Source organism: Nerophis ophidion, linkage group LG04 (assembly GCF_033978795.1).
Source record: "Nerophis ophidion isolate RoL-2023_Sa linkage group LG04, RoL_Noph_v1.0, whole genome shotgun sequence".
Classification (NCBI taxonomy): domain Eukaryota; kingdom Metazoa; phylum Chordata; class Actinopteri; order Syngnathiformes; family Syngnathidae; genus Nerophis; species Nerophis ophidion.
In genome coordinates, this window is record NC_084614.1 from 36,535,038 (window position 1) to 36,559,537 (window position 24,500).

The 24,500-nt window shown below is 40.6% G+C and overlaps 1 protein-coding gene across 1 annotated transcript in view; it reads left to right on the top strand.

Annotated features, from left to right (window-relative positions):
- The window catches only part of vkorc1l1 (vitamin K epoxide reductase complex, subunit 1-like 1), a 36,186-nt gene extending 13,266 nt beyond the window's left edge, over positions 1-22,920 (top strand). The window contains exons 2-3 of the mRNA XM_061898006.1: positions 1,675-1,784; positions 17,760-22,920. Of these exons, the coding sequence (XP_061753990.1) occupies positions 1,675-1,784; positions 17,760-17,986 (337 nt within the window). The 3' untranslated portion in view covers positions 17,987-22,920. The remainder of the gene's footprint in view (positions 1-1,674; positions 1,785-17,759) is intronic.
- The last annotated feature ends 1,580 nt before the right edge of the window (positions 22,921-24,500 follow it).

Consider the following 24,500-nt stretch of genomic DNA (forward strand, 5'->3'; position numbering starts at 1 on the left):
TATACGACAGAAGTATTTTTATAGTAAAAAACAAACAATTAATCAATTAGTCAAAGATTACTTTTTATAGCCTCAAAGGACTGCACAAACCACAGTGACATTACTGGTCTGTACCCACATTCTAGGTGACTGGCTGCAATGGAGGCCAAGTGGGTACAGTTATTGCAAATGTTTTATGATAATGTGAGAGCCCAGTTTATTGGTTTCAAGCAGAGGATTGTAGGAGGTCTCCATCCAGGTCATAGGAGTTTTCTCCACTGAGTCATGACTTAGCAACTACTCCAGACTGGTATCCCTCTAGGGATTATACGTGGCCTTCTGGTAACCTCTCCAGGAGCGGAGGGCACAAAAGAGAAGCGGCTAATCAACTGGTCTAAGAGTCTATTTAAAAGCTAGAGTATATAGAGGAGTTGTAAGGTGCTACTTAAACGCTTCAACCGAGGTTGCATCTCTAACTGTTGGCGGTGGGGAATTCCAGAGTACTGGAGCCCGAATAGAAAATGCTTTAGAGCCTGCAGACTTTTTTCGGGCTCTGGGAATCACTAATTATCCGGTTTTCTTGGAACTTAAATTTCTGGATGGAACGTAGGGTAAAATACAATCATCAAGGTAGTACTAAACAGTTTAACATATTGTACATAAGTAATACAACCTTAAAGTCGCTCCTTAAGTTTACTGGGTGCAAGTACAGTCGTAATATTATTGAACCTTCTAGACCTATTCAAAAGTCTAGCAGCTGCATTTTGTACCAACTGTAGTCTTTTATTGCTAGACATGTTACAGTAATTGAGATGAGATAAAACAAACCCATGTATAATGGTGCACCTTGTCCATCACTGATGGAAAAAATTGGATGGATTTTTAGCAATCTTACAAAGAGGAATGAAGGCTGATTTAGTAACACTCTTAATGTGCAGCTCAAATGAGAGAGTTGGATTGGAAATACTTTTGAGATCCTCCACTGAGTCCATTTGTACGATAGTTTTTTGAATTTCAAAGTGGTATCCTAAAACAAGTGCCTGTGTCTAGCAGGACCGATAAGCAACATTTTTGTTATCATAGCATTAAGATGCAGGAATATCATTATTATTATTATTAACAATATTGTGTGTTGGTCAGCTTTGGGCTCATGTAAAGTTGGATGTCATCAGCATAACAGTGAAAACCGACACCATTTCTGCGTATGATGTGGCCGAGCGGCAGCATATACATACTGCATAGAGCAGGGCCAAGCACCGAACACTGTGGAACTCTGCACGTTACCTCAACATACTCCGAGGTCACGTTATTATGGAATACACAGTGCATGCTTTTAGTGAGATAGGAGTTAAGCCAAGAAAAAGCTAAATTGCTGAACTTTCATCCTGCATGACGTAAAGTCAGCAGATCATGTGAGATATGAGCTTATTTCATTACACCAAGAGCAAGCAGAAGTAAAAGTGGTAGAAATAAACAGACCATCGAGTTTCCCTTATTAAAGAGTACATTAAACGCATACATAGAGCTTTTGTGCACAGTATTCCTGTGCTTGGACTGCAACGTTGTTTAATTGAATATTTGAAATCTATGGGCTCTTGGGACAAATAAGAACGGTCTTGGATTAACGTTGGTAAAATAACTCTGATTTGGAACTCAAGCTTTGATTCATAAATTCAACTTTTTTTTTCACTGTAGGTGGGGTCGAGGATTTGGACTCCTGGGCTCAATTTTTGGAAATGACAGTGCACTGAACCAACCAAACAGTGTCTATGGAATTGGCTTTTATGCTTTTCAACTCCTACTAGGTAAGTTAACTTAATTTGAACATTCTGCTGATCAGTCCTTGCAGCCGTTGAATTGTGTTGGTTATATTTCATTCATTTGACTCACACAAACACTTCAAGCAAGTGGACATAATACTGTGGTGCCTTGACGCACCAGTTTAATTCATTCACAAAATACCCATATCTCATATCAATCTTCCCCACTGAAATTAATTAAAATTCCAGTAATCTGTTCTGGGCCCACCAATAACGCCAGAATTTTAACGCGTAATATACTTTTTAATAAGAAAACACATTTCTCGATAGTGAATGTTGTATCAAATTTCATATGATAGAATGTACTTCAAACAACTCCAGTAGTTTTAAGTAAAGTAATATTGTTGGAGCTGCAGCTATCCATTATTTTTGTAATCCAGTTATGTATATATATATATTTATATATATATATATATATATATATATATATATATACACACATATATACATGTATATATATATATATATATATATATATCAATTAGTTAATTAAGTAATCTGATTAGAGCTGTAATAATTAATTGATTGAAGCTTTAACTTCTGTTGCTTGTATTAATTTTTTTTGTAACTATTAAAAATGCATGAACTTTAATGGAGTGTTCGAATCTTTAAATGCATGAACATAGTTTTTGCACTGCCACAAGATTAGATCAGTGGTTTGTGGGGGTTGTGATCTGTTTTGCTGTTTTATTTTTATTTGATTTCAAATCACACATATTAAGAGCAATGTGTCAATAGTGTGGTAGAAACAAATATGAAGGTTATTACAAGCAGAATAATCTTTATCTAATCTATTTTCTCAAACATTTGCTATAAAATGTGTTTTATTCAATTAATCGGATAACATATAAGATACATTACCTGATCACTAAAACAATCGATAGCTGCAGCCCTAAATCAAATAAAATACACTTTATAGCCTCAGTTCATATTTTATGGGAAATAATTGAAATAGGCAGAATAGATCGACTCCCATTGTCTCTCCATTGTTAGCTGACTTGCTGGAGTTATGTTTGCTTGTTTCACATAATGATTGTGAATAATAGGCAAAATTAAAAAAAGTGCAGGTCCCCTTCTAGAGTCATATTTTCATTTTGGTGTTCACAACATATGAACAAGAAGGTGATAATCATTTTTAAAAGTTTTTTTAATTTGATTTTTTAATGATAAACTTCAAGTTTGTGATGTCACGCGAGTTCACTTTCTGTTATCATTATTTCTTCATGCATCGATATGATCACTTTGTGTGAAGAGAGAAGAGAAGGTTCAATGTGCACAATTGAATAGTTTTGTGACTTAGAAGGTAATGCGTTCATGTAGGGCTGGGTGATATATAAAATATACTCGATATCTGCAAGTTTGATTCTGTGCGATTATAGAAAATTACTTTATCCTGATATTCGAGTATACGTTCTCGCACAGTTGCTTTTAGCTGTGGGCATTACATTACATTACACCTGTTATATTCATGCTGTTTAAGCATCTTGATATGTCACACCTGTGAGGTTGGAAGGATTATCTTGGCGAAGAAGAAATGCTCACAAACACAGATTTAGGATGATTTGTGAACAATATTTGAGAGCAATAGGGTTTGTTGTGTATATTGTAAAAGTTTCAGATCTTTGAGTTGAACTTATGAAAAATAGGGGCAAGAACAAAATTGTTGTGTTCATATTTTTGTTCAGTATGGCTAGCAAGCTAGCACTAGCTTGCTTTTCCAGTAAATGAGCAGTGTCAACAGTCTGTGAGTTTATCAAAGTGTGGTTATCCATCACAGTTTTACCATAATTTTAACTCAAAATGCTAACCGTCCAGAGTTTTACTGTGGTTTAGCATTATACCGATTATCGTTACTGCTCTACTTTATACCATACTTGATAGCAATTATTGTTGATGCTTGTATCGATCAGCTTCTCTGTTTACATTCAAGAGCTATAGATTGCGATCAGCATATCCTGCTATAATGTGTAATGATGCATGTTTAGCTATTCATTGTCCTGCAGTGATAATACTTGTAAGAAACGTAACGTATTTTCCGCCATGAAGGTGAGGATTGCTGACTTAGGAGTTTCACACTGTGGAGGGACATTAGCTGTGAGATAGGTAATGAAGACTCGACAGTGCATCGAGGAAGCGTTTGTTTGCTTGTCAAATATTCAGGACAAAGCTACAATGTGTCAACATGCATTATCACGATATAATGATAGTTATAAACTCTATTGTCGGACAATTTAAATCGTATCTATCACCCAACCCTAGCAAGGATATATTGTGAGCAAACATGCCATGCTTTTGACTTGATGAATTACTTTCAGTCTTTGTAATAATTTTAATTCAGTCCCCCCATCAACATTCATGAAGAGCAGCAGAAAGGATATTTATGCAGAGCGTGTCAATCACAAGTTTTATAATTATCGTAATTAAATAAATAATAGTCTTTAAGATATCAACAGATTGTCATCAACAAAGCGTGGAAGTGCATGGTCAAGTGGAAAAAAAATCATCCCACAGAAATGCAATAATATTTCTAAGCAAGAAAATGGCTGCTCTCTTTTCTCCCCTGGTATACTGATACTGATGCTGACTCAGCCATGCTGGTTTGGCATGTTTATCTGGCCACCTGGCACTGAAATGGAACAAGAGGTCCTTTTAGCCACAGCAGATACCACTCATTGGACTCAGACAATAGACAGACCATAGTTCACTGCTACTCGATCCCATGTTTACACCCCATGAAAAAATTACAAATACAGTTAATTTACTTGGACAACTAAAGTAATTGCTTTGATTGGGTTTATCTTCCGAAAAGTAAAAGTTGAAGAAGCTGTCCTGTGCCAGTTTAAATCTGTTTTAAATCAGCGCACCAAATATGACAGACATAAATATAGAACCTTTATTTAACCAGATAAGAAACCGATTGAGAAAAAGATCTCTTTCACAAAGCAAGAGGTCAACAGCACGTCACAGAGCAGTTTCAAAAAATTAATACGTTAAGACATACATTTTAGAATACATAAAAGAGAACTGTAAAACAATAAAGATTTGCACCTTTTAAAAACACAGGCACTGTGCAAAAGTCTCTCGCTGTCTGTTCCCAGGACAGAACGGAAGGCTCCAAATGAAAGTAGTTCAGTGAATTTCAGTTTCGTCTGCAATGCATTCAAATGACATTTGCATGCACAACATGATTAGTAGCACGCTGTTAGAGTAAGAGTGACATCACAGGGCTGACATTTTGGATTCCAAATTAAGATAGGGCAGATGGAGATGGTTTGTGTTGAAGAGAGAAAGTGTTCGTACAAGGATGTGTGTGGATAATGACAGCAGAAGGAAGATGTATGGATGTCGGGAAGGAGGGAACATATTATAGCAGGGAACAGTGAGACATATGGAGGCGCATGACTGGCTGGGGAAACCGCTGATGGCAAAGCCAAAAGAGCAGTGGCGTGTGTAGGGGGTGGCCTGTGCTACCCTCAGAATCCAATATGTCACCCCATGTGCCACCCCACTCAGAGGCGGAATGATTTGAAGCACACAAGCGTTGCGTAGTAACACAGCGGCCGGTGTTCTGCTCGCACATGTGCTTTTAATCTAGTAATGTGAAGCCTGAGAGGGACATGCGGTAAAAAATGGATGGATGGATGTTCGGAGGCTTTGAAGCGTGTGTTGAGTAATGTGGGGTTGTTCCTGGCCGTACCACGTGACCGCTTCGGGACGCAGTTCAGATTTTGCAAGGAGATTGAACAACACATGCTCCATTTAAAATGTGGGCTTTTGAGAGTTATGGTCTGTTTGGAATCTGGATAGAGACAAAAAATATGTCGTTTTAAATGCCAACCGAATCAAATAATAACGGAAAGCTCAATTCAAGCCCTTTACTGCTCGATGAGCAGTATGAATAACACAGGATTAAAAAAAACAAAACTATAGCTGAGATAGGCACCAGCGCCCCCCTGTAGAAAATGGATGGATGGAATAAATATAGGGGTGTAACGGTACGTGTATTTGTATTGAACTGTTTCGGTACGGGGTTTCGGTTCGGTTCGGAGGTGTACATGAATGTTTTTTGTAACAAACAAGTGTGTGCTCCAATCACGCTACTACAAAAAAATAAGAGTTGTGAAAATTATTGGAAACTTAAACAGCCATAACATTATGTAAACTTTTGACCACGACTCTATATATACCAGGGTTTCCCACACATTCATTTATTTGTGGCGGGCCGCCACGAAAGAATTACGGCCGCCACAAAAAAAAAATAGAGGGCCGCGAGAGGAAGTCGGCCACCGCCAGTCTTAGGCCGGGCCCCCGGTCCGAGCGTCGAACCTCATAATCCACATCCCCCACCTGTCGTGTGACCTCAAAGGGCCCTTACCAACGTGCAAGTAATTTTGAGCTGGTTGTTGGGAGTAACACAAGTACTTTTTCTCCCGGTGAAAATTTCCGTAGCCGAGTCCCCCGATTATACGTGCGCTGTTGACGTTCCTGGGCGCGGAGCAAATTCTCCCGTGACAGGTGACCCACCATTTGCAGTTTTTCTCGCATGTCCATGACGTATTGAATTTCACTTTTGCTGGTGCTGGCGCTTGGACCCTCCTCCCAGTTTTCTTTAAGGATGTCCAGCACCTCACGCGGCTTCCTGCCGTATAACAGCTCAAAAGGTGCAAAACCCGTTGAGACCTGAGGTACCTCCCACATCGCAAACATCAGGGGATCAAGCCACTTATCCCAATTCGGTTTGTCCTCGTGTGTAAATTTACGAATCTTAGTTTTTAGCGTTTTATTTAGTCTTTCCACAAGCCCATCCGTCTGTGGATGATACACGCTTGTACGGATTGCCTTGATTTCCAGTAACCCATACAGCTCCTTTATCGTGCGCGACATAAAGGACGTGCCCTAATCAGTCAGAATCTCTTTCGGGATTCCGACTCGGGAGACGACCTGAAACAGCGCTTGCGCCAGGTTCTTTGCAGAGAGACCGCAGAGGCACTGCTTCGGGATAGCGCGTTGCGTATTCCACCAAGACTAGCGCAAAGCGATATCACCGTGCACTCGGGTGAAATGGTCAGATGAGGTCCATCCCAATTCTTTCGAAAGGGATCTCCATGAGCGGCAATGGGCACAAGGGTGCCTTCGAGGTGGCCGCTGGGTTCAACAGCTGGCAGTCCGGGTAGGCAGCACACCAATGGCGCACGTCTGCCCGGATGCCTGGCCAATCGAATCGGACCATGACCCGATTAAGTGTTTTCTTATACCTCATATGTCCAGCCATCGGTTTGTAATGTGCCGCCTGGAAAACCATTTCCCGGCGGCATTTTGGCACCAACAACTGGGTGGTTTCCTCACCTGTTTGAGTGTCACGGTTCACTCGATATAACCTATCCCTAATAATCGAAAAATAGGGGAATACCCGCGCCGCTCCCGGGCGCACCAGCTGACCGTCGATGTAACTCACCTGGTCCCAGGCTTTGCGCAAAGTTTCATCCCGTGACTCTTCGAGGGGGAAGTCCTCCGTGGGGGCCCACCGGGTTTCCGGGGTGGCTTCCACAAAGTCCCCGCCGGTTCCCCTCCCCGCCCTCTTGGATGCACCCGCGTCGCCACTGAGAACGGCGCGGACACTCTATAGTCTGTGAACGCACCCCCATGCATTGTGTCGCTAAACTATTAAACCCTGGCCAATCTGTGCCGGAAAGTATGGGGGCGTAAAATGCGCACCCCCTTATACCAAATTTCCACTGGTACCATAGGGTACTCGTGCACATCCCCATGCACACATCTGATTCTCACCCGTGTCGCCTGCCGCAAAGCCCCGGGTCGAACCAGGTTCTGGTGAATCTGCAGCCCGAATCCACCATAGCCCGTTATGTACTCCCTTGTACCCTTACCAGGACACAGTATGCCTATCCCGGATCGGGGGAAGGTGCTGGAAGACCGACCACCTGCATCACTTGGCCCACTTCCATTAGTGGGCACTCCCACCGTACATGACCAGGCTGCCCGCACTTCCAGCAAACCTGCCCTGGTGCGCGAAGCGCCGTATGTGGGGGAAGCCCCACCTCTGCAGAGGAGGAGTACATGACAGATTATAACCCCAATTTTCCCCCCCGGATGAGACTGTTGTAGGTTGTTGGCGCCTCCTGCGCGGTGTTTGTGTGTGTCGTGCGGCGACCTGTCTGTGGGTCGCGTCCACCTCTACCGGTTGAGGCCCCCTCATCGCCGCCGTTGGCCCACTCCCTTTGCGCAGGCCGTTGGCGTGGCGCCGGTATCGGCCGCTCGGTTCGCCTTCGGGCCGCCTTCGGGCCGCCTTCGGGCCGCCTGTTCCTGTCCTGCCTCGTGGTGGACAGCCAGGTGGTCTTTTGCCAGGGCCACCGCTGTTTTCAGGTCGTGTGGGCTGTGGTACCAGATCCACGCCGAGTTCCGCTCCGGGATGGCAGCCAGGAACTGCTCAAGCAAGATCAGCTCAAACATCTCACTGTCGTACCTTGTAGGATGCAGCCATTGTGTGGCCGCGGCATGCAACTGCTGGCCAAGTGCAAACGTTCGGTCCTCTGCGCCCAGCCTAAGGGCTCGGAACCGGTGCAGGTGGTCCTCCGCTGAACTGCCCACTCGGTCCAGGATGGCCCTCCTCAGGTCCGGGAACATCACCCTGGAGGCCGCTGGTAGGCTCAACGCTGCTCGCTGTGCTTCGCCTGCCAGCAGCGGCGGCAATCTCAACCCCCATTCCTCCTCAGGCCACTCACATGCCGTCGCCATGGCCTCGAAGACATCCATGAAGGCTTGCGGGTCGCTGCATGGTGGGTGCCGGCGCCGATGGAGGTGTCGCCCCTATCCTGTCGGCCATCGCTTGCAGTATCCGTCACTGCTGAACAATCTGCTGGCGGACTGCTTTCATCTGCTGGTGGTTTGCTATTGCGACTTCTGCCAACATTTGCCCCAGCATTGTCAGGGGCTTCTGCTCAGACATTTAAAAATGTTTTTATTTTTTTTCTTTACGTCACTTGGCGGTTGGCGCGCCACTGTACCACTTTCTGGTTGCGGGATTTTGGTGACAGGGAAGGATCAGGCTTGATTACCAGACGTTTACAGAGTTTTTATTTTCTTGTACCTTCTACTGAGTCTCTCTCGTCCCCATCAGTCTCTCTGTGCTCCCTCCTCCTTCAGGGCTCCTCATGCTGCTTTAAATCGAGAGACAGGTGATTAGACAACCTGTTCCAGCTAGGTTATCCACTCACTTGCAGCTGCTTTGTAGCCGGCTTCCGCACATGCTCCGCCCACAGGCGATGCCTGGACCATACCCCTCCACTCCTGGCTATTACCTATTCCAACCATTCTGCAATGTTGGATGCTGAATGTCTTTCCTCTAGTGGCATGGTCGTAAGGCAGATTGACTTTATGTTCCATTTGTCTACAATGTAGTGGCATGTATTGCCAAGGTAGGCTACACTTGCAGCTGCCAGCCGTGGTGTGCACACCTTCCTTTGTACCAAGTCTCTAATGCTGGCTCGTTTCTTTCTGAAATTAGAGAAACCATATTCTGAACATACATTGTAGCATTATTTACATGTAACTCAATACATACCCAGTTGATTTGATTAATAATTTCTGACGTAAAAGACAAATACGCCACCACATTAAAAAAAACAGCTAAATTAAATAAATGGACATTGGAGTTGCAAAATACAACACAGAAATGTAACTCATCAGACCCAAACTGGATCAGATACAGTACACGTTTCTGTTCTGAATAATAAAGGATTCACTTTAGGCTACCTCTGAATCATAGCATGAAATATTCCAGCACCTTCATAACCTTTAGTTATACTAAAGCGTCACTCAAGTCTAAATAGATTTATATAGCTTTATTGTATATATATAAATATATATATAAATATATATATATATATATATATATATATATATATATATATATATATATATATATATATATATGCCATTCAAATCTCTCACTGATGGAAGGAGGTTTTGGCTCAAAATCTCACGATACATGGCCCCATTCATTCTTTCCTTAACACGGATTAATCGTCCTGTCCCCTTAGCAGAAAAAAAAGCCCCAAAGCATGTTTCCACTCCCATGCGTCACAGTAGGTGTGGTGTTCTTGGGATGCAACTCAGTATTCTTCTTCCTCCAAACACGACGAGTTAAGTTTATACCAAAAAGTTCTATTTTGGTTTCATCGGACCACATTACATTCTCCCAATCCTCTGCTGCTCCATGTATCCATTTTGGTATAAACTCAACTCGTCGTGTTTGGAGGAAGAAGAATACTGAGTTGCATCCCAAGAACACCATACCTAATGTAAAGCATGGGGGTGGAAACATCATGCTTTGCGGCTGTTTTTCTGCTAAGGGGACAGGACGATTGATCCGTGTTAAGAAAAGAACGAATGGGGCCATGTATCGTGAGATTTTGAGATTTACCAAATACTTATTTTCCACGATAATTTACAAATAAATTATTTAAAATTCCTACAATGTGAATTCCTGGATTCAGATTCTGTCTCTCACAGTTGAAGTGTACGTACACTATGATGAAAATTACAGACCTCTGTCATCATTTTAAGTGGGAGAAGTTGCACAATCGGTGGTTGACTAAATTTTTTGCCCCACTATATATATATGTGTGTGTATATATATATATATATATATATATATATATATATATATATATATATATATATATATATATATATACCGTATTCTTCGGACTATAAGTCACAGTTTTGTTCATAGTTTTGCCGGGGGTGCGACTTGTACTCAGGAGCGACTTATGTGTGAAATTATTAACACATTACCGTAAAATACCAAATGATATTATTTAGCTCATTCATGTAAGAGACTAGACGTATAAGATTTCATCGGATTTAGCAATTACGAATGACAGATTGTTTGGTAAACGTATAGCATGTTCTATATGTTATAGGGTTTTGAATGACTCTTACCATAATATGTTACGTCAACATACCAGGCACGTTCTCATTTGGTTATTTATGCGTCATATAACGTACACTTATTCAGCCTGTTGTTCACTATTCTTTATTTATTTTAAATTGCCTTTCAAATGTCTATTCGTGGTGTTGGGTTTTATCAAATAAATTTCCCCCAAAAGTGCGACTTATACTCCAGTGCCACTTATATATGTTTTTTCCTTCTTTATTATGCATTTTCGGCAGGTGCAACTTATACTCAAAAATACGGTGTGTATGTATATATATATATATATATATATATATAATATATTTATTTTTTTCCCATATTCTCATTATGGGATATTTTCTGTAGAATTTGGAGGACAAAAATGAATGTATTCCGTTTTGAAATAAGGCTGTCACATAACAAAATGTGGAAAAAGAGGCGTTGTAAATGATTTCCAGAGGCACTGTATCATGACTCTTCAATAACCATTTTTTCAGTGAGATTTTATTACTTTTTTTCTTGTGTTATTTTAACTTTACCGTCGATATTGACTAATGGCTCCCCAAAGTCAGCTGGTATACGGTCTGGGTCACCTCTGGCCCTAAATAGGATAAGTGGTAGAAAATAAATTAATTAAAGAATGTCGTGTTCAGGTGACCATTGTTTTGTTACGTTTGGAAAAGGCTGGTCTGGACTAAGTGTTCTTCCCAGTCAGAGAGAGCAGAATCTTCTAAACTGAGTCTTCAGAACAGATATTTGTAGTACATGTTGACTACAGTTGGAAAAGATACAATGGAGGATTGTGGCTAGTTCCAGGCCTTCAACGCAGGCATGTTGGCCTTAAAAATATGACTGCCACTGCATGTGACCCACGAGGTCCAACCTGCTTGGGGTAAATGTGTCATCACGAGGAAGTTTGTCACATTATTTGCAGTTTGGGGAAACAAAAATATGATGTAAGTTTTAGAAGTTGATATTTTTGTTAGGATTTGCGGCAGCATTTTTTTTTTTTACAAAATTGCAATGTATGAAGGCTTATCTTTTTCAATATCATTAAATCAGTTCGTCATTTTATAAATTTGAAATCAAAGATTTGTGTAATCCCAACCCCAAAAAGTACAGGATTGCAATAAATCTAACAAAATATACTTTGTTTTTGAACATTAACAGCAATTTACCAGTCACTCCAGGCTCTCACAGACCTTTTAGATGCCTGAATTTGCAGAACTTTTCCTTAAACATTTTTTTTTTTTTGTGGTGTTGCAATAAAATTGCGGGAGAAAGTGAAAGTTGCAATAAAATGTTGTGATTTTTCTTCTGTAATTATAAACGGAAAATTTGTTAACGAAAAAGTCCTTAATGAACACAAAGGACAACACAAAAAAAAATCTGACCAAAAATGTGCAAAATAGGCTTTATTCATCACAAAATAGTACATACAGTATGTATTGCTGTAAGGAAAATAGTAAGAAGGATATCTTAGCTTTCACATGAGAGAAAAATACCGTACATCTTTCACAGTAAAATATTTGTTCCAAAGATTGTTTAAATTTTATAAATAATATTAAAGGATATTACTTCAGAAATGATACATTGTATCCTAGCTGTACACTGACTACTCTATAAAGTATATCCAAGTGGGGCTGGGCGATATGGCCTTTTTTTTAATTTCTCGATACTTTCAGGCCATATCGCGACACACGATATATATCTCGATATTTTGCCTTAGCCTTGAATGAACACTTGATACATATAATCACAGCAGTATGAGGATTCTATGTGTCTACATTAAAACATTCTTGTTCATACTGCATTAATATATGTGAATGTGAGTGTTAATGTTGTCTGTCTATCTGTGTTGGCCCTGCGATGACGTGGCGACTTGTCCAGGGTGTACACCGCCTTCCGCCTGCTTGAAGCTGAGATAGGCACCAGCGCCCCCCTTCGACCCCAAAGGGAATAAGCGGTAGAAAATGGATGGATTGATGGAAATCACAACTAATTGACCAAAACTGAATTTATTAGTTATTAGCAGGTGACTTTTCAAATGATGCGACATACTAGCAGTAATGCTACTTTTGGTAGCAACGCTTGTGCCCCCCACTTGACAAATTAAAGTTGTGTATTCGACATATTCCCACTTAAAGCCGAACCACCGCCAGACGATGGACCCCCTGCTGTTTTTCTTGGGAATTAATTCTTCCTTCATTCGCACCTCCTTTCTCTCGTATTTCCACTCGCACGCCTTCGCTAGCATCACAGCTAACGTTACCCAGTCTGCTACCTCTCTGCTCCGTGAGGGCGTATACGTATGTGACGTATGATGTGACAGTATGTGACCTATGTAAGTTTGTGCGCTTGCTGTCTGTAAGAAGGAGACACAAGAAGGAGTGTGAAGAGCCTGTACTGTAATGCCCGCAGCTAAAAGCAACTGCGTGAGAACGTATCGTAACTTGAATATCACAATATAGTCATTTTCTACATCGCACAGAGACAAACCCGCGATATATCGCGTATAATGATATATCGCCCAGCCCTATATCCAATCCTCATTTCTAGCATTCTTCCTTAAAGATGAATAGTAGTAAAAAGGTTGAAAGGTGGACTCACTTTTGTGAGATTATGTATGTATGTGTGTATGTATGTATGTATGTATGTATGTATGTATATATGTATGTACGGCCACTCTCCCACGGCATGGCGCAGTGGAAGAGTGGCCATGTGCAACCCGAGGGTCCCTCGTTCAATCCCCACCTAGTTCCAACCTCGTCACGTCCGTTGTGTCCTGAGCAAGACACTTCACCCTTGCTCCTGATGGGTGCTGGTTAGCGCCTTGCATGTTAAAGCGCTTTGAGTACCTTGAAGGTAGAAAAGCGCTATACAAGTACAACCCATTTACAACCATATATGTATGCATGCATTCGGGCAGAAGGCGGGGTACACCCTGGACAAGTCACCATCTCCTCACATATATAGGTAAATGTGTGTGTATATATAGAGTCGTGGTCAAAAGTAATGTCATGGCTGTTTAAGTGTCCAATAATTTTCAGAACTCTTATTTTTTGTGGTAGAGTGATTGGAGCACATACTTGTTTGTTACAAAAAACATTCATGAAGTTTGGTTCTTTTATGCATTTATTTTGGCTCTACTGAAAATGTGACCAAATCTGCTGGGTCCAAAGTATACATACAGCAATGTTAATATTTGGTATTTGGCAAGTTTCACTGCAATAAGGCGCTTTTGGTAACCATCCACAAGTTTCTGGCAAGCTTCTGGTTGAATTTTTGACCTCTCCTCTTGACAAAATTGGTGCATTTCAGCTAAATGTGTTGGTTTTCTGACATGGACTTGTTTCTTCAGCATTGTCACCAGGGGTTGAACAGTGGGATGGGTTAAATGCAGAGGACACCTTTCACAACACTTTGTGTGTGTGTGACAATCATTGGTATTTTAATATTTTGTCAAACTTTTTACTAAGAATGGCTTCTGTCTGGCTACTCTATAATAAAGGCCTGATTGGTGGATTGCTACAAATATGGTTGTCCTTCTGGAAGGTTCGCCTCTCTCCAGAGAGGAATACTGTAGAACTGACAGAGTGACCATTGGGTTCTTGGTCACCTCCCTGACTAGAATAAGATGAATGCAGCAATGCACAGAGACATCCTGGATGAAAACCAACGCTTCCCATCCAACCTGATGGAGCTTGAGAGGTGCTGCAAAGCGCTGTGATTGGATACATTTCAAACTTGTCCCACCCATTTACAAGACCAAATTGGATATGATTTTGTTTATGTCAACATTCGTCTCATTTTTATTCGTTGACCATTATGTCAGTTAATCTGGTCGATGTCTTAGTCAATATGCTTTTGTTTTGATAAGTTATTGCCCTGTCTTTAGTCACTGGAAAATAGGTTGACAAAAATAATATGTAAACAAAATTAACAAGTGTTTGAGTGCTGCTCGGTAAACTTAAAACTTAAAAATAAAGTCTTGAATTCTTCACCAAAAATTGGATTCAGTAGTTTAAAATGACATGCATACACCACATCTTACTTTTAGCACAATTATTTTTTTATGTTTTCTGCTGGTGGTGTGCCTTTTTTCAATGAAAAAAATGTGCCTTGGCTCAGAAAACGTTGAAAACCCCTGCACAAGTGTGGTGCAGCGGCGGTGGTTGAAAAACACTGGATTAATGGAAATGTGTGCAAAACTGAAAAATAAGTGCCCTAAAATAAAGTAGCTGGTCGTATGTCAGTTAGGTGGCTCGCTGTGGTCAGCCAAAATTTGGAAATGACTGCATCAGTTTATCTACAATAAATAAATAAATACATTTGCGATTATTGACGTTTCCAATCGAACTTACAACTGCCTATGTCCGAATTGCGATACATTAAAAAAAATGATTTCCCCCCCCTCTGATTATTAAAAAAAACAAAACAAAAAAACCACTATAATCAAATTTACTACAAAGAAGGGACTCATAAATAACTGACCAAAAATAAATTGCGGAAAACTGGAAAGACTGACAAATACATGCTGTTTAAAAAAAACAACCCTTCCGTTTAACTTATGTCATGTCTGTTTAAGGGTTTAAACTTACAAACCCCGTTTCCATGAGTTGGGAAATTGTGTTAATTGTAAATATAAATGGAATACAACGATTTGCCGGGTATGGGCAGCACGGTGAAAGAGGGGTTAGTGCGTCTGCCTCACAATACAAAGGTCCTGAGTAGTCCTGGTTCAATCCCGGGCTTTGGATATTTCTGTGTGGAGTTTTGCATGTTCTCCCCCGTGATTGCGTGGGTTCCCTCCGGGTACTCCGGCTTCCTCCCACTTCCAAAAAAGGTTGATTGGCAACACTAAATTGGTCCAAGTGTGTGAATGTTGTCTGTCTATGTGTGTTGGCCCTGTGATGAGGTGGCGACTTGTCCAAGGTACCTTCCGCCCGATTGTAGCTGAGATAGGCACCAGCGCCCCCAGCAACCCCAAAGGGAATAAGCGGTAGGAAATGAATGGATAAATGGACAATGATTTGCAAATCCTTTTCAATCCATATTCAATTGAATGCACTACAATGACAAGATATTTGATGCTCAAACTCATAAACTTTATTTTTTTTTTGCAAATAATAATTAACTTAAAATTTCATGGGTGCAACACGTGGCAAAGTAGTTGGGAAAGGGCATGTTCACCACTGTGTTGAATCACCTTTTTTTTTTTTTTTAGCAACACACAATAAACGTTTGGGAACCGAGGAAACTAATTTTTGAAGCTTTGAAAGTGGAATTATTTTCCATTCTTGTTTTTACGTAGAGCTTCAGTCGTTCAACAGTCCAGGGTCTCCGCTGTTGTATTTTACGCTTCATAATGTGCCACACATTTTCGATGGGAGACAGGTCTGGACTGCAGGCGGGCCAGGAAAGTACCCGCACTCTTTTTTTTTACGAAGCCACACTGTTGTAACACGTGCTGAATGTGGCTTGGCATTGTCTTGCTGAAATAAGCAGGGGCGTCCATGAAAAAGACGGTTCTCAGATGGCAGCATATGTTGTTCCAAAACCTGTATGTACCTTTCAGCATTAATGGTGCCTTCACAGATGTGTAAGTCACCCATGCCTTGGGCACTAATGCACCTCCATACCATCACAGATGCTGGCTTTTGAACTTTGTTTCAATAAGAGTCTGGATGGTTCGCTTCCCCTTTGGTCCGGATGACACAATGTCAAATATTTCCAAAAACAATATGAAATGTGGACTCATCAGACCACACAACACATTTTCACTTTGCATCAGTCCATCTTAGATGATCTCGGGCTCAGAGAAGCCGGCGGCGTTTCTGGATGTTGTAGATAAATGGCTTTTGGTTTGCATTGTAGAGCTTTAACTTGCACTTACAGATGTAGCGACGAACTGTATTTAGTGAGAGTGGTTTTCTGAAGTGGCCCTGAGCCCATGTGGTGATATCCTTTAGAGATTGATGTCGGTTTTTTATACAGTGCCGTTTGAGTAATTGAAGGTCACGGTCATTCAATGTTGGTTTCTGGTCATGCCGCTTACGTGGAGTGATTTCTCCAGATTCTCTGAACCTTTTGATGATATTATGGACCGTAATGTTGAAACCCCTAAATTTCTTGCAATTGCACTTTGAGAAATGTTGTTCTTAAACTGTTTGACTATGTGCTCATGAAATTGTGGACAAAAGGGTGTACCTCGCCCCATCCTTTCTTGTGAAAGACTGTGCATTTTTTGGGGAAGCTGTTTTCATACCCAATCATGGCACCCACCTGTTTCCAATTAGCCTGCACACCTGTGGGATGTTCCAAATAAGTGTTTGATGAGCATTCCTCAACTTTATCAGTATTCATTGCCACCTTTCCCAACTTCTTTGTCACGTGTTGCTGGCATCAAATTCTAAAGTTAATGATTATTTGCAAAAGAAATGTTTGTGTTTGAACATCAAATATGTTGTCTATGTAGCTTATTCAACTGAATATGGGTTGAAAAGGATTTGCAAATCATTGTATTGTGTTTATATTTACATCTAACACAATTTCCCAACTCATATAGAGACGGGGTTTGTATAAAACAGTTCTCAACTGTAACAAGAGATCTTCCTCAGACTGATCAATTTTACCATGCCCATGCCCGAATTGCTATACGTAAAAAAAAAAAAGGTTTCCCCCACCTCTGATTTAAAAAAAATAAAAAATAAAAATCACTAATCAAATTTACTACAAAGGGACTTATATATAGCTGACCAAAAATAATTAAATTATAAACTGTCAATAAAATTGAAGTGCAAATGAAAATGCAGCTTCACCACTTTTGTCATAATTTTTGTGCGTAAGAAACTTCTGTGACTTTCACTTGTTTGATATTGTCATTACTGCCACAAGTGCTGAAAAGGTGTATTACAACTGTGTACCTCTGCGGCCCAGCAGAGATATTTTTTGGCGTCCACACAATAGTCCCCGGCCCTATGGTTAAGAAAACACTGACCTGATCTACTTGTGTCTTCCCACAGGAATGACTGTAAGTGCAATGGCTGCCCTCATTCTCATGATGACGTCCATCTTGTCGGTAGTGGGCTCGCTCTACTTGGGCTACATCCTTTACTTTGTCCTTAAGGACCTGTGCGTCATCTGCATCACCACGTACGTGCTGAACGTCATCCTCTTTATCCTCAACTACAAACGACTGGTTTACTTGAACGAGGCCTGGAAGCAGCAACTGCAGGCCAAGGAGGACTAAAAGCTGTGCAGGAAAATGTGATACAAACCGATAGAAATGTGACTGACTGAACATTTGACTTTGCCACCAGGAGACATTGCTTCCAAACCATGTTCATCCTGCTGTTTTCCAAAAAAAAAAAAAAAAAAAAAAAAAAAGGACATCTAACACAAAACCATACTGTTGATTGGATACACCAAGGATTTGTTTTACTTTCACCTCATCCTAAATTGTTCTGGTGACTAAAAGAAAGAGGCGGAGGGCCTCAACGCAACACAATGGAGGACCGGAAAGAAGGATCCAAGAGAAGCCACCTCGAAGCAGTAAGCTGGCGGATTCCAAAAATGAGAAAACACCCTAAGAAAGTCCTGTGTGGTTTTTGAAGGGAACAAAACGATCAACAATGATTTTTTTTTCTTCATGTTTAAACTTTCTAGTTAGCTTTTTGTTGTTTTCTTAAGAGGACCACTAAAGATGAACGTGAGCTCTCATCGTGGTTGTGTAGGTCGGTCAGATAGTTTGTTTTTCCAATTCTGTAAATAGCCGGTGAGCAATATTTCAGGCTTGATCGATTGACAAAACGTGGAACAAAACTAGGTCACAATTGGTGGATGTCCTGTTTGCTTCATTTGAAGCCACGAACTTGCAACAAAGCGCCATCACTTCTGTTACCGAGTGTTCAACATAAAGACTTACGTGCCTAAAGCATCGCTCATTTTGACTCCACCTGACTTTCCTGTCAAAGCTTTATTTTTTAGGATCACAGTTTTGTATTGTCAGATTAGTGTTTGTCCCTCCTCCAGTCTCACATGGTAGCAAAGGCGGCTACACTGTGATTATGTGTACACTCCACCCTCATTAAACAGTAATGGTGATGCTGCCAGGCGGAGTTACGCTTCATTCGCAGTACAAAAACGCGGGGAATGTTTTTGGGACGCTTGCGTTTGGCGTCTTGGAACAGCACGTAGAGCCATACAGAGCCAGTTAGGTTTGGATTCCAGTTAAGGTAATCATTGACAAAGAGAACAGGTGGTACATTTCTAGAGATTGCAAGGGCCACACTGACAAGAACAATGATGAACGTGTTACAAGATTAAATGTGATGGGGAAACTTAGGGAGCCACGGGTACAAAATTGAACGGTACGCACCACTGTTTTTTTATACAGACTGCGCGTGTTCGATTCCCAGCCAGAGCACCAACACCCAGCTATTTGAGTCGTCCAGTGCCAGTTGCAACACTCCCGATTGAAAAAAAAAAAAAGAAAAAGGCCAAAAAAATAATTCGAGTGAGGAAAAGCCAAAAACCAGTTAGAAAATCTTAATTTAAGGAAAAATAAAGTCGTAGTATCACAAGTGTAAACATTCATGTGTCTTCATCGTGTAATGAAATGTGGCAGAAATGGGATTATCCTCATTTTCATGATGGGCCACATCGCAGTCACAGACACCCTTCAAGGGCCACATCATGATACTGATCAGTCACTACAGGACTTTGCCATGTTACGATTGTGCCAATTCAACACAATTGCAGAGAATTATGCGCAGCCGCACAACTTTGTCTAAAATCTGTACTGGAATGATACCACAACTGTCTAACCGATCAACTAATAATTTTGCGCAACTTTTTTGAAAATGCAGCAAAAATCAGGCATCTGGGTCGGAACAGTCACACTCCAAAAAACCCTGGAGGGCGTGATTATTACACAACGGCCGCTTCATTTGATTATTAGGCTTCACACAAGAAACTGATTTGCAATCAGTAGCAAAGTGAAAAGCAGGCATTTAGGTTCAGCTACTGTAGAATTTAATTTGAAGAGTTTCGATGAAAAAAATAAAGCAAATGATTCATTTAAAATCTATTTGCACACATTAAAAAGCTTTTCGTTAAAATCTCAATACCGTATAATAAACAAGAATGTCGAAATGCCTTATTGACACACATTCTTTCCAGGCTTTTGCCGGCCAAATTCATTGCCGTGGCCTTGAGTTTGACACCTGTATTGTATTACAACCGTTACAAAATATTTTGGCTTTCCTGATTGGCTGGCGACCCGTCCGGGGTCTACCTCGCCTTTCACCCAAAGTTAGCTGTGATAGTTTCCAGCGTACCTGTGACCAAATGAGGACAAGTGGATGTAATAACATGCATTCCTTTTGGGCGAGAGGCAGTGTTCATTGTCATAATATTTCAACTTTTTTAAGTTAATATTTTTTTGTCTTAAAGTAAGGTATTTATTAAAAAATATGATTAGTGTCAAAATCAGACTTAAATTAAGGCATATTAAATTACATTCAATTTCATGTACGGTAATATTTTTTTTCTTGAACTATGACTATAATTTTCCTTTTTCCAGTATGTCCTCAATACTCCTTGGTACATTTTTAACTCACACACCAACTCCAAACCATACAGTCGGTCACAGGACAATATCAGTACACTGAAGAAGTTCTGTCTCGTATATTCATGTGACACATATAAAACGTCGAAGGTCAACACCCCAAAAATACTGTAGAATTTAAGCATGCTCTGAGCGCAGTTTTGCAAAGGGATGGATCGATAGTTAGAAAAGTATTTTCAGTAATGTGCTTCGTGTAATAACTTACAAATCGTCTTTTGTTTTTCTGTACAAAAGTGATCATTTGTTCTTGTGCGTTTTGATTCTGTCGACTACTCATCAACCGCTTCTCATGCAAAATGTCATAATGTATGAAACACAAAAAAGTTATACCTCATTTTTGAACATACTGTGGTGTCCATTCATTCATTGAAGGACATGTTACCTGACAAATGAACTAAGGCAGCATTCTATTGGAATGTGATTGGACAACATCACATGTGTCACAATGGGAGAAAGAAAACTTAACACTGTGGAATGTTTTGGAAAACATTTGGCTAAGTTGATGACATGTACTGTCTTGCACGTATATATAACCTTTCTCATACAGCACAGTGGAACCCGCTTAAGTCGACAACTCATCTACTGTATGTCCACTGTTAAGATGACAACATCCAACAGAGATATTCAACTTAATTGTTTTGGGGCCACATTTCCAGAAAGCTAAGGACCGGGGGACTGGACTTCACCCTTGTCTTTGTGGGACCCAAAAGGGCCATTTCTACAATTATCTTGACGTGTTGTAGTACGTTGACTTCATTATTGCCAAGCTGTGTGGACTGCGGTCTAATTACACAACATTAAAGAAGGTGCACGCTGGGATATCTGTTCAGCGCAAAGTAAGCTTCAAAATAAAACCATAGCACTATTAACCCGCGGCAACAAAAAAATGCACCCATTTAAATTTAACTTAGGTTGATAGCCATGTGCGTGAAGGAAAGCTGTATTGTAATTGTCGATTATAGACTATTTACAGAGATCTGGTTGACACCAACATGGAGTCTTACAAGTAGTCAAGGCAAGAATTGGTAAAAGCATTATTGCTTTACTTTAACTTGAAGGCGCAGCTGAATAAAACGGTCAATTCCTTTGGCAAAATTCAGATTGTTGTCCAGATTACAAACCAGATTCTTTACCAGAGCATTAGGTAGAGAGTTAAATCCAAACAATGCTAAAACCAACACTAAATCTATGCCCAACAATAGGTCTAATCTAACCTATCCACACTGTTAAATAACCCAACCCTTGGCTATAACCCCAATCCTAATATTTAGCCTAAACCTAACCTGGGTTCAAACCGTAATCCTACTTATAATACTAACACTAACAATATTAAAAAGACAAACAAACCCAGTTCTAACGGTGCATTCAAATTGTACTAGGGAGTCGAAATTTCTGAGTTCCTAGTCGCAAAGTTATACAGGATTTTTGCAGTCATTAATCGTGACAGCAAAAGTCCTGTCAAGTACAAATTGAACCATTGAAAAGATCCTAGAAAATGTATGCAATATATGAAAACGGAAGAATAAAAATATGCAAACTTTGTGTGTGACCAAGTCCCAAATAAATGTGTAAGTGTTTAGCCCGTTCGAGTGATGTCGACATAAACGGGTTCCATGGTAGTCATATTTTATTGTTAATCTCAACACAAAACCCCTCCTACTTTGTTTCTGTTTTCATTTTGGGCACACTCACATTGAGGTTGTCTTATGAAATCACTCGCATTTTCAATTTTCTATTGGATCGAATGACGACTTGCTACATTTTACTGCGAGTAATGACCATGCAGCTGACAAGCGTCGATAAAAGTATAGGTCATCACTCCAGAAGCCAGTGGTCACGTTAGCAATTCAGACGTCTTGAAAGGGATTGATGTGCGATCATTTTAATGTTAAAAAAAAAAAGAGGTCAAAGCTATGAATATGTTTTTCTTTCATGTTCACCTCGGCCCTGAGGAGAACTGCAATGTTAGTTGCATCACCACCAATGCCAACTTAAGTGCCTTCTGTTTAATCGCTAGGCCTTGAGCCAAAGACAGGCAACAGTGATAGCCTTTAAAAAAAACTGTAACAGGCACTGACAAATTGGGAAATAATAACAAAACAAGAAGTCCTGTCAATCAACGGTCATTCCTTATGCCCACTTTTTAAACGTTCATCCTATTTTGTCACGTTTGTTCATCAAAATGATTGTAACTTTCTTCATCAATTTTGCCCTTTAGCTGTATGGACTGTTAACATTCTGGGTTATTTTCGAGTTAAAATAAATAAAAAAAACTGGAGGGGGTGGAATGCTGGGAATCCACGTGTCAGCAAATCTTGCAATTCTTTTTGTGGATGAAATATGTACTGGGTTTGCTTGTGTATTGCCAAAAGTGTTGAAAACGCTGTATTTTCTTACCTGGAAAAAGTGTTACAGTATGTAGGGGGGGTGGGGTGCTAAAAATGGTACAAATTCTGTTGAATTAAGGGAAACTGTGGAAGAGACATGAGAACATTTGAAATTGTGGCACTGTCATGTGGAAACGATCAACCATTAAAACATTCCCTCTGAAACTACTCTGTGGAAATTACTCGACTGAACTACAGTAAGAAATGTCTGCCCACAATTGGGATCAAACGGAGTGTTGGATTATAGATTACAGAGCGGTTCATGTACTGTAGGTGTGTATTGGAATGCTGATGTGCTGCATTATCCCTACAAAGGCTCATTAAAAACATGTCTAACCTTGTTTATACAGTTGTGTAAAAACACTTAATGACTTACAGCACAATTAAAGCTACAGTCGTCCCTCGTTAATCGCGGCCAAGTAGTTCCCTGCCTAACTCTCCCGTCCAAAGGCTAGTAACTCACTTCTTGCTGATTTTGAGAAAACAACGGAAAACCAATCTATCTTGATGCTGTCTTACAAAGATTTACAAAGTCATCAAACGTATAGATGTTTTCTTGAGCTTTCATTTTCTTGCCGATTGAGCCATGGATTGAATCTGCTCTCATGAACGTGTGCCCTTTCTCCAGATATTTTATCACAATCTCGGTTGGGCCCCATTCTGCGTTTGCACATTGGGCAAGACCCGTGTACAGCGTCCAGTTTTTATTTTGACCTCCACAGTTATCTGCCCAAAAGAGTATGCAAGGGGAAGAATCAAGAACAATACATTTAATGAAGGTGCTTGCAACGTCCTGGGCCAATCTTCCAAATATCCCTTCATGCCATAATATTCACATAATCAGGTTGACCGTCAGCCCCCATTCGTGAGAATGTCTCATTAAAGACAATAAGGCGACTGACAAAGAAGCTCCGATTGGTCCCTTGAGATACTAGGTTTTTCTGTTGTATCTACGCGGTTATGTGGTAGTTGCTAGGTCCTGCCATGCGCGTAACAGCTTACTTACGGAACAAATTACAATATCGCATACACTAATGTAAAGCATATCACCTAGGAACTCCAAAATTATTATCAGCTCAGTTTTTACCAAAATTTAGTTACTGGGTTTTGCCTATGGACGGGAGAACTGTAGTAACCGGGTATCTGCAAAGTACAATTATTAAATCAAATATGTTCATAGTTGGAGCCTTAAAAACAACCTTTTAAGTACATTTTTTAAACATTATTAGAGCAGTTTTAACACAAGCTCACTCATATAACCTTGAGTGTTGTTCCAGGGTAGATTACAGTACTTACCAGTCACCCGGCCACTACAACACATCCACCATGTAGAACCTCTCAAGTTAGAACTAGGCTGAAATTTGTGTTACTCTGCAAAAACTTGGTCAACGTGACAGTACTTGGTCAACGTGACAGGCGCAGCTACGACCATTAGCCGCGTTGTTAGCGTTCCGTGTGGCTAACGTATGTCCTGCGTTATTGTTTTTGCATTACTAGCGTCAAATTCTCACCAATGTGGAAATGTGTTATTGATGGGGCAGGAGTTGAACATGAAATGCATCAAAAAAAGTTGTTCTGCCAAAAGTTGGTCAACATGATTTTCCCAGTGAAGGTAGCGACAAGATTGGCCGCCCTGTTGTAATTCCACAAATTTGAATTGATTGTATTCCGTCACGTGACCTCTTCCTGGAAGTGGTGGTCAACCGAGCCAGGATGGCAGCAGTGCGCAAACTATTTTGAGTACGCAA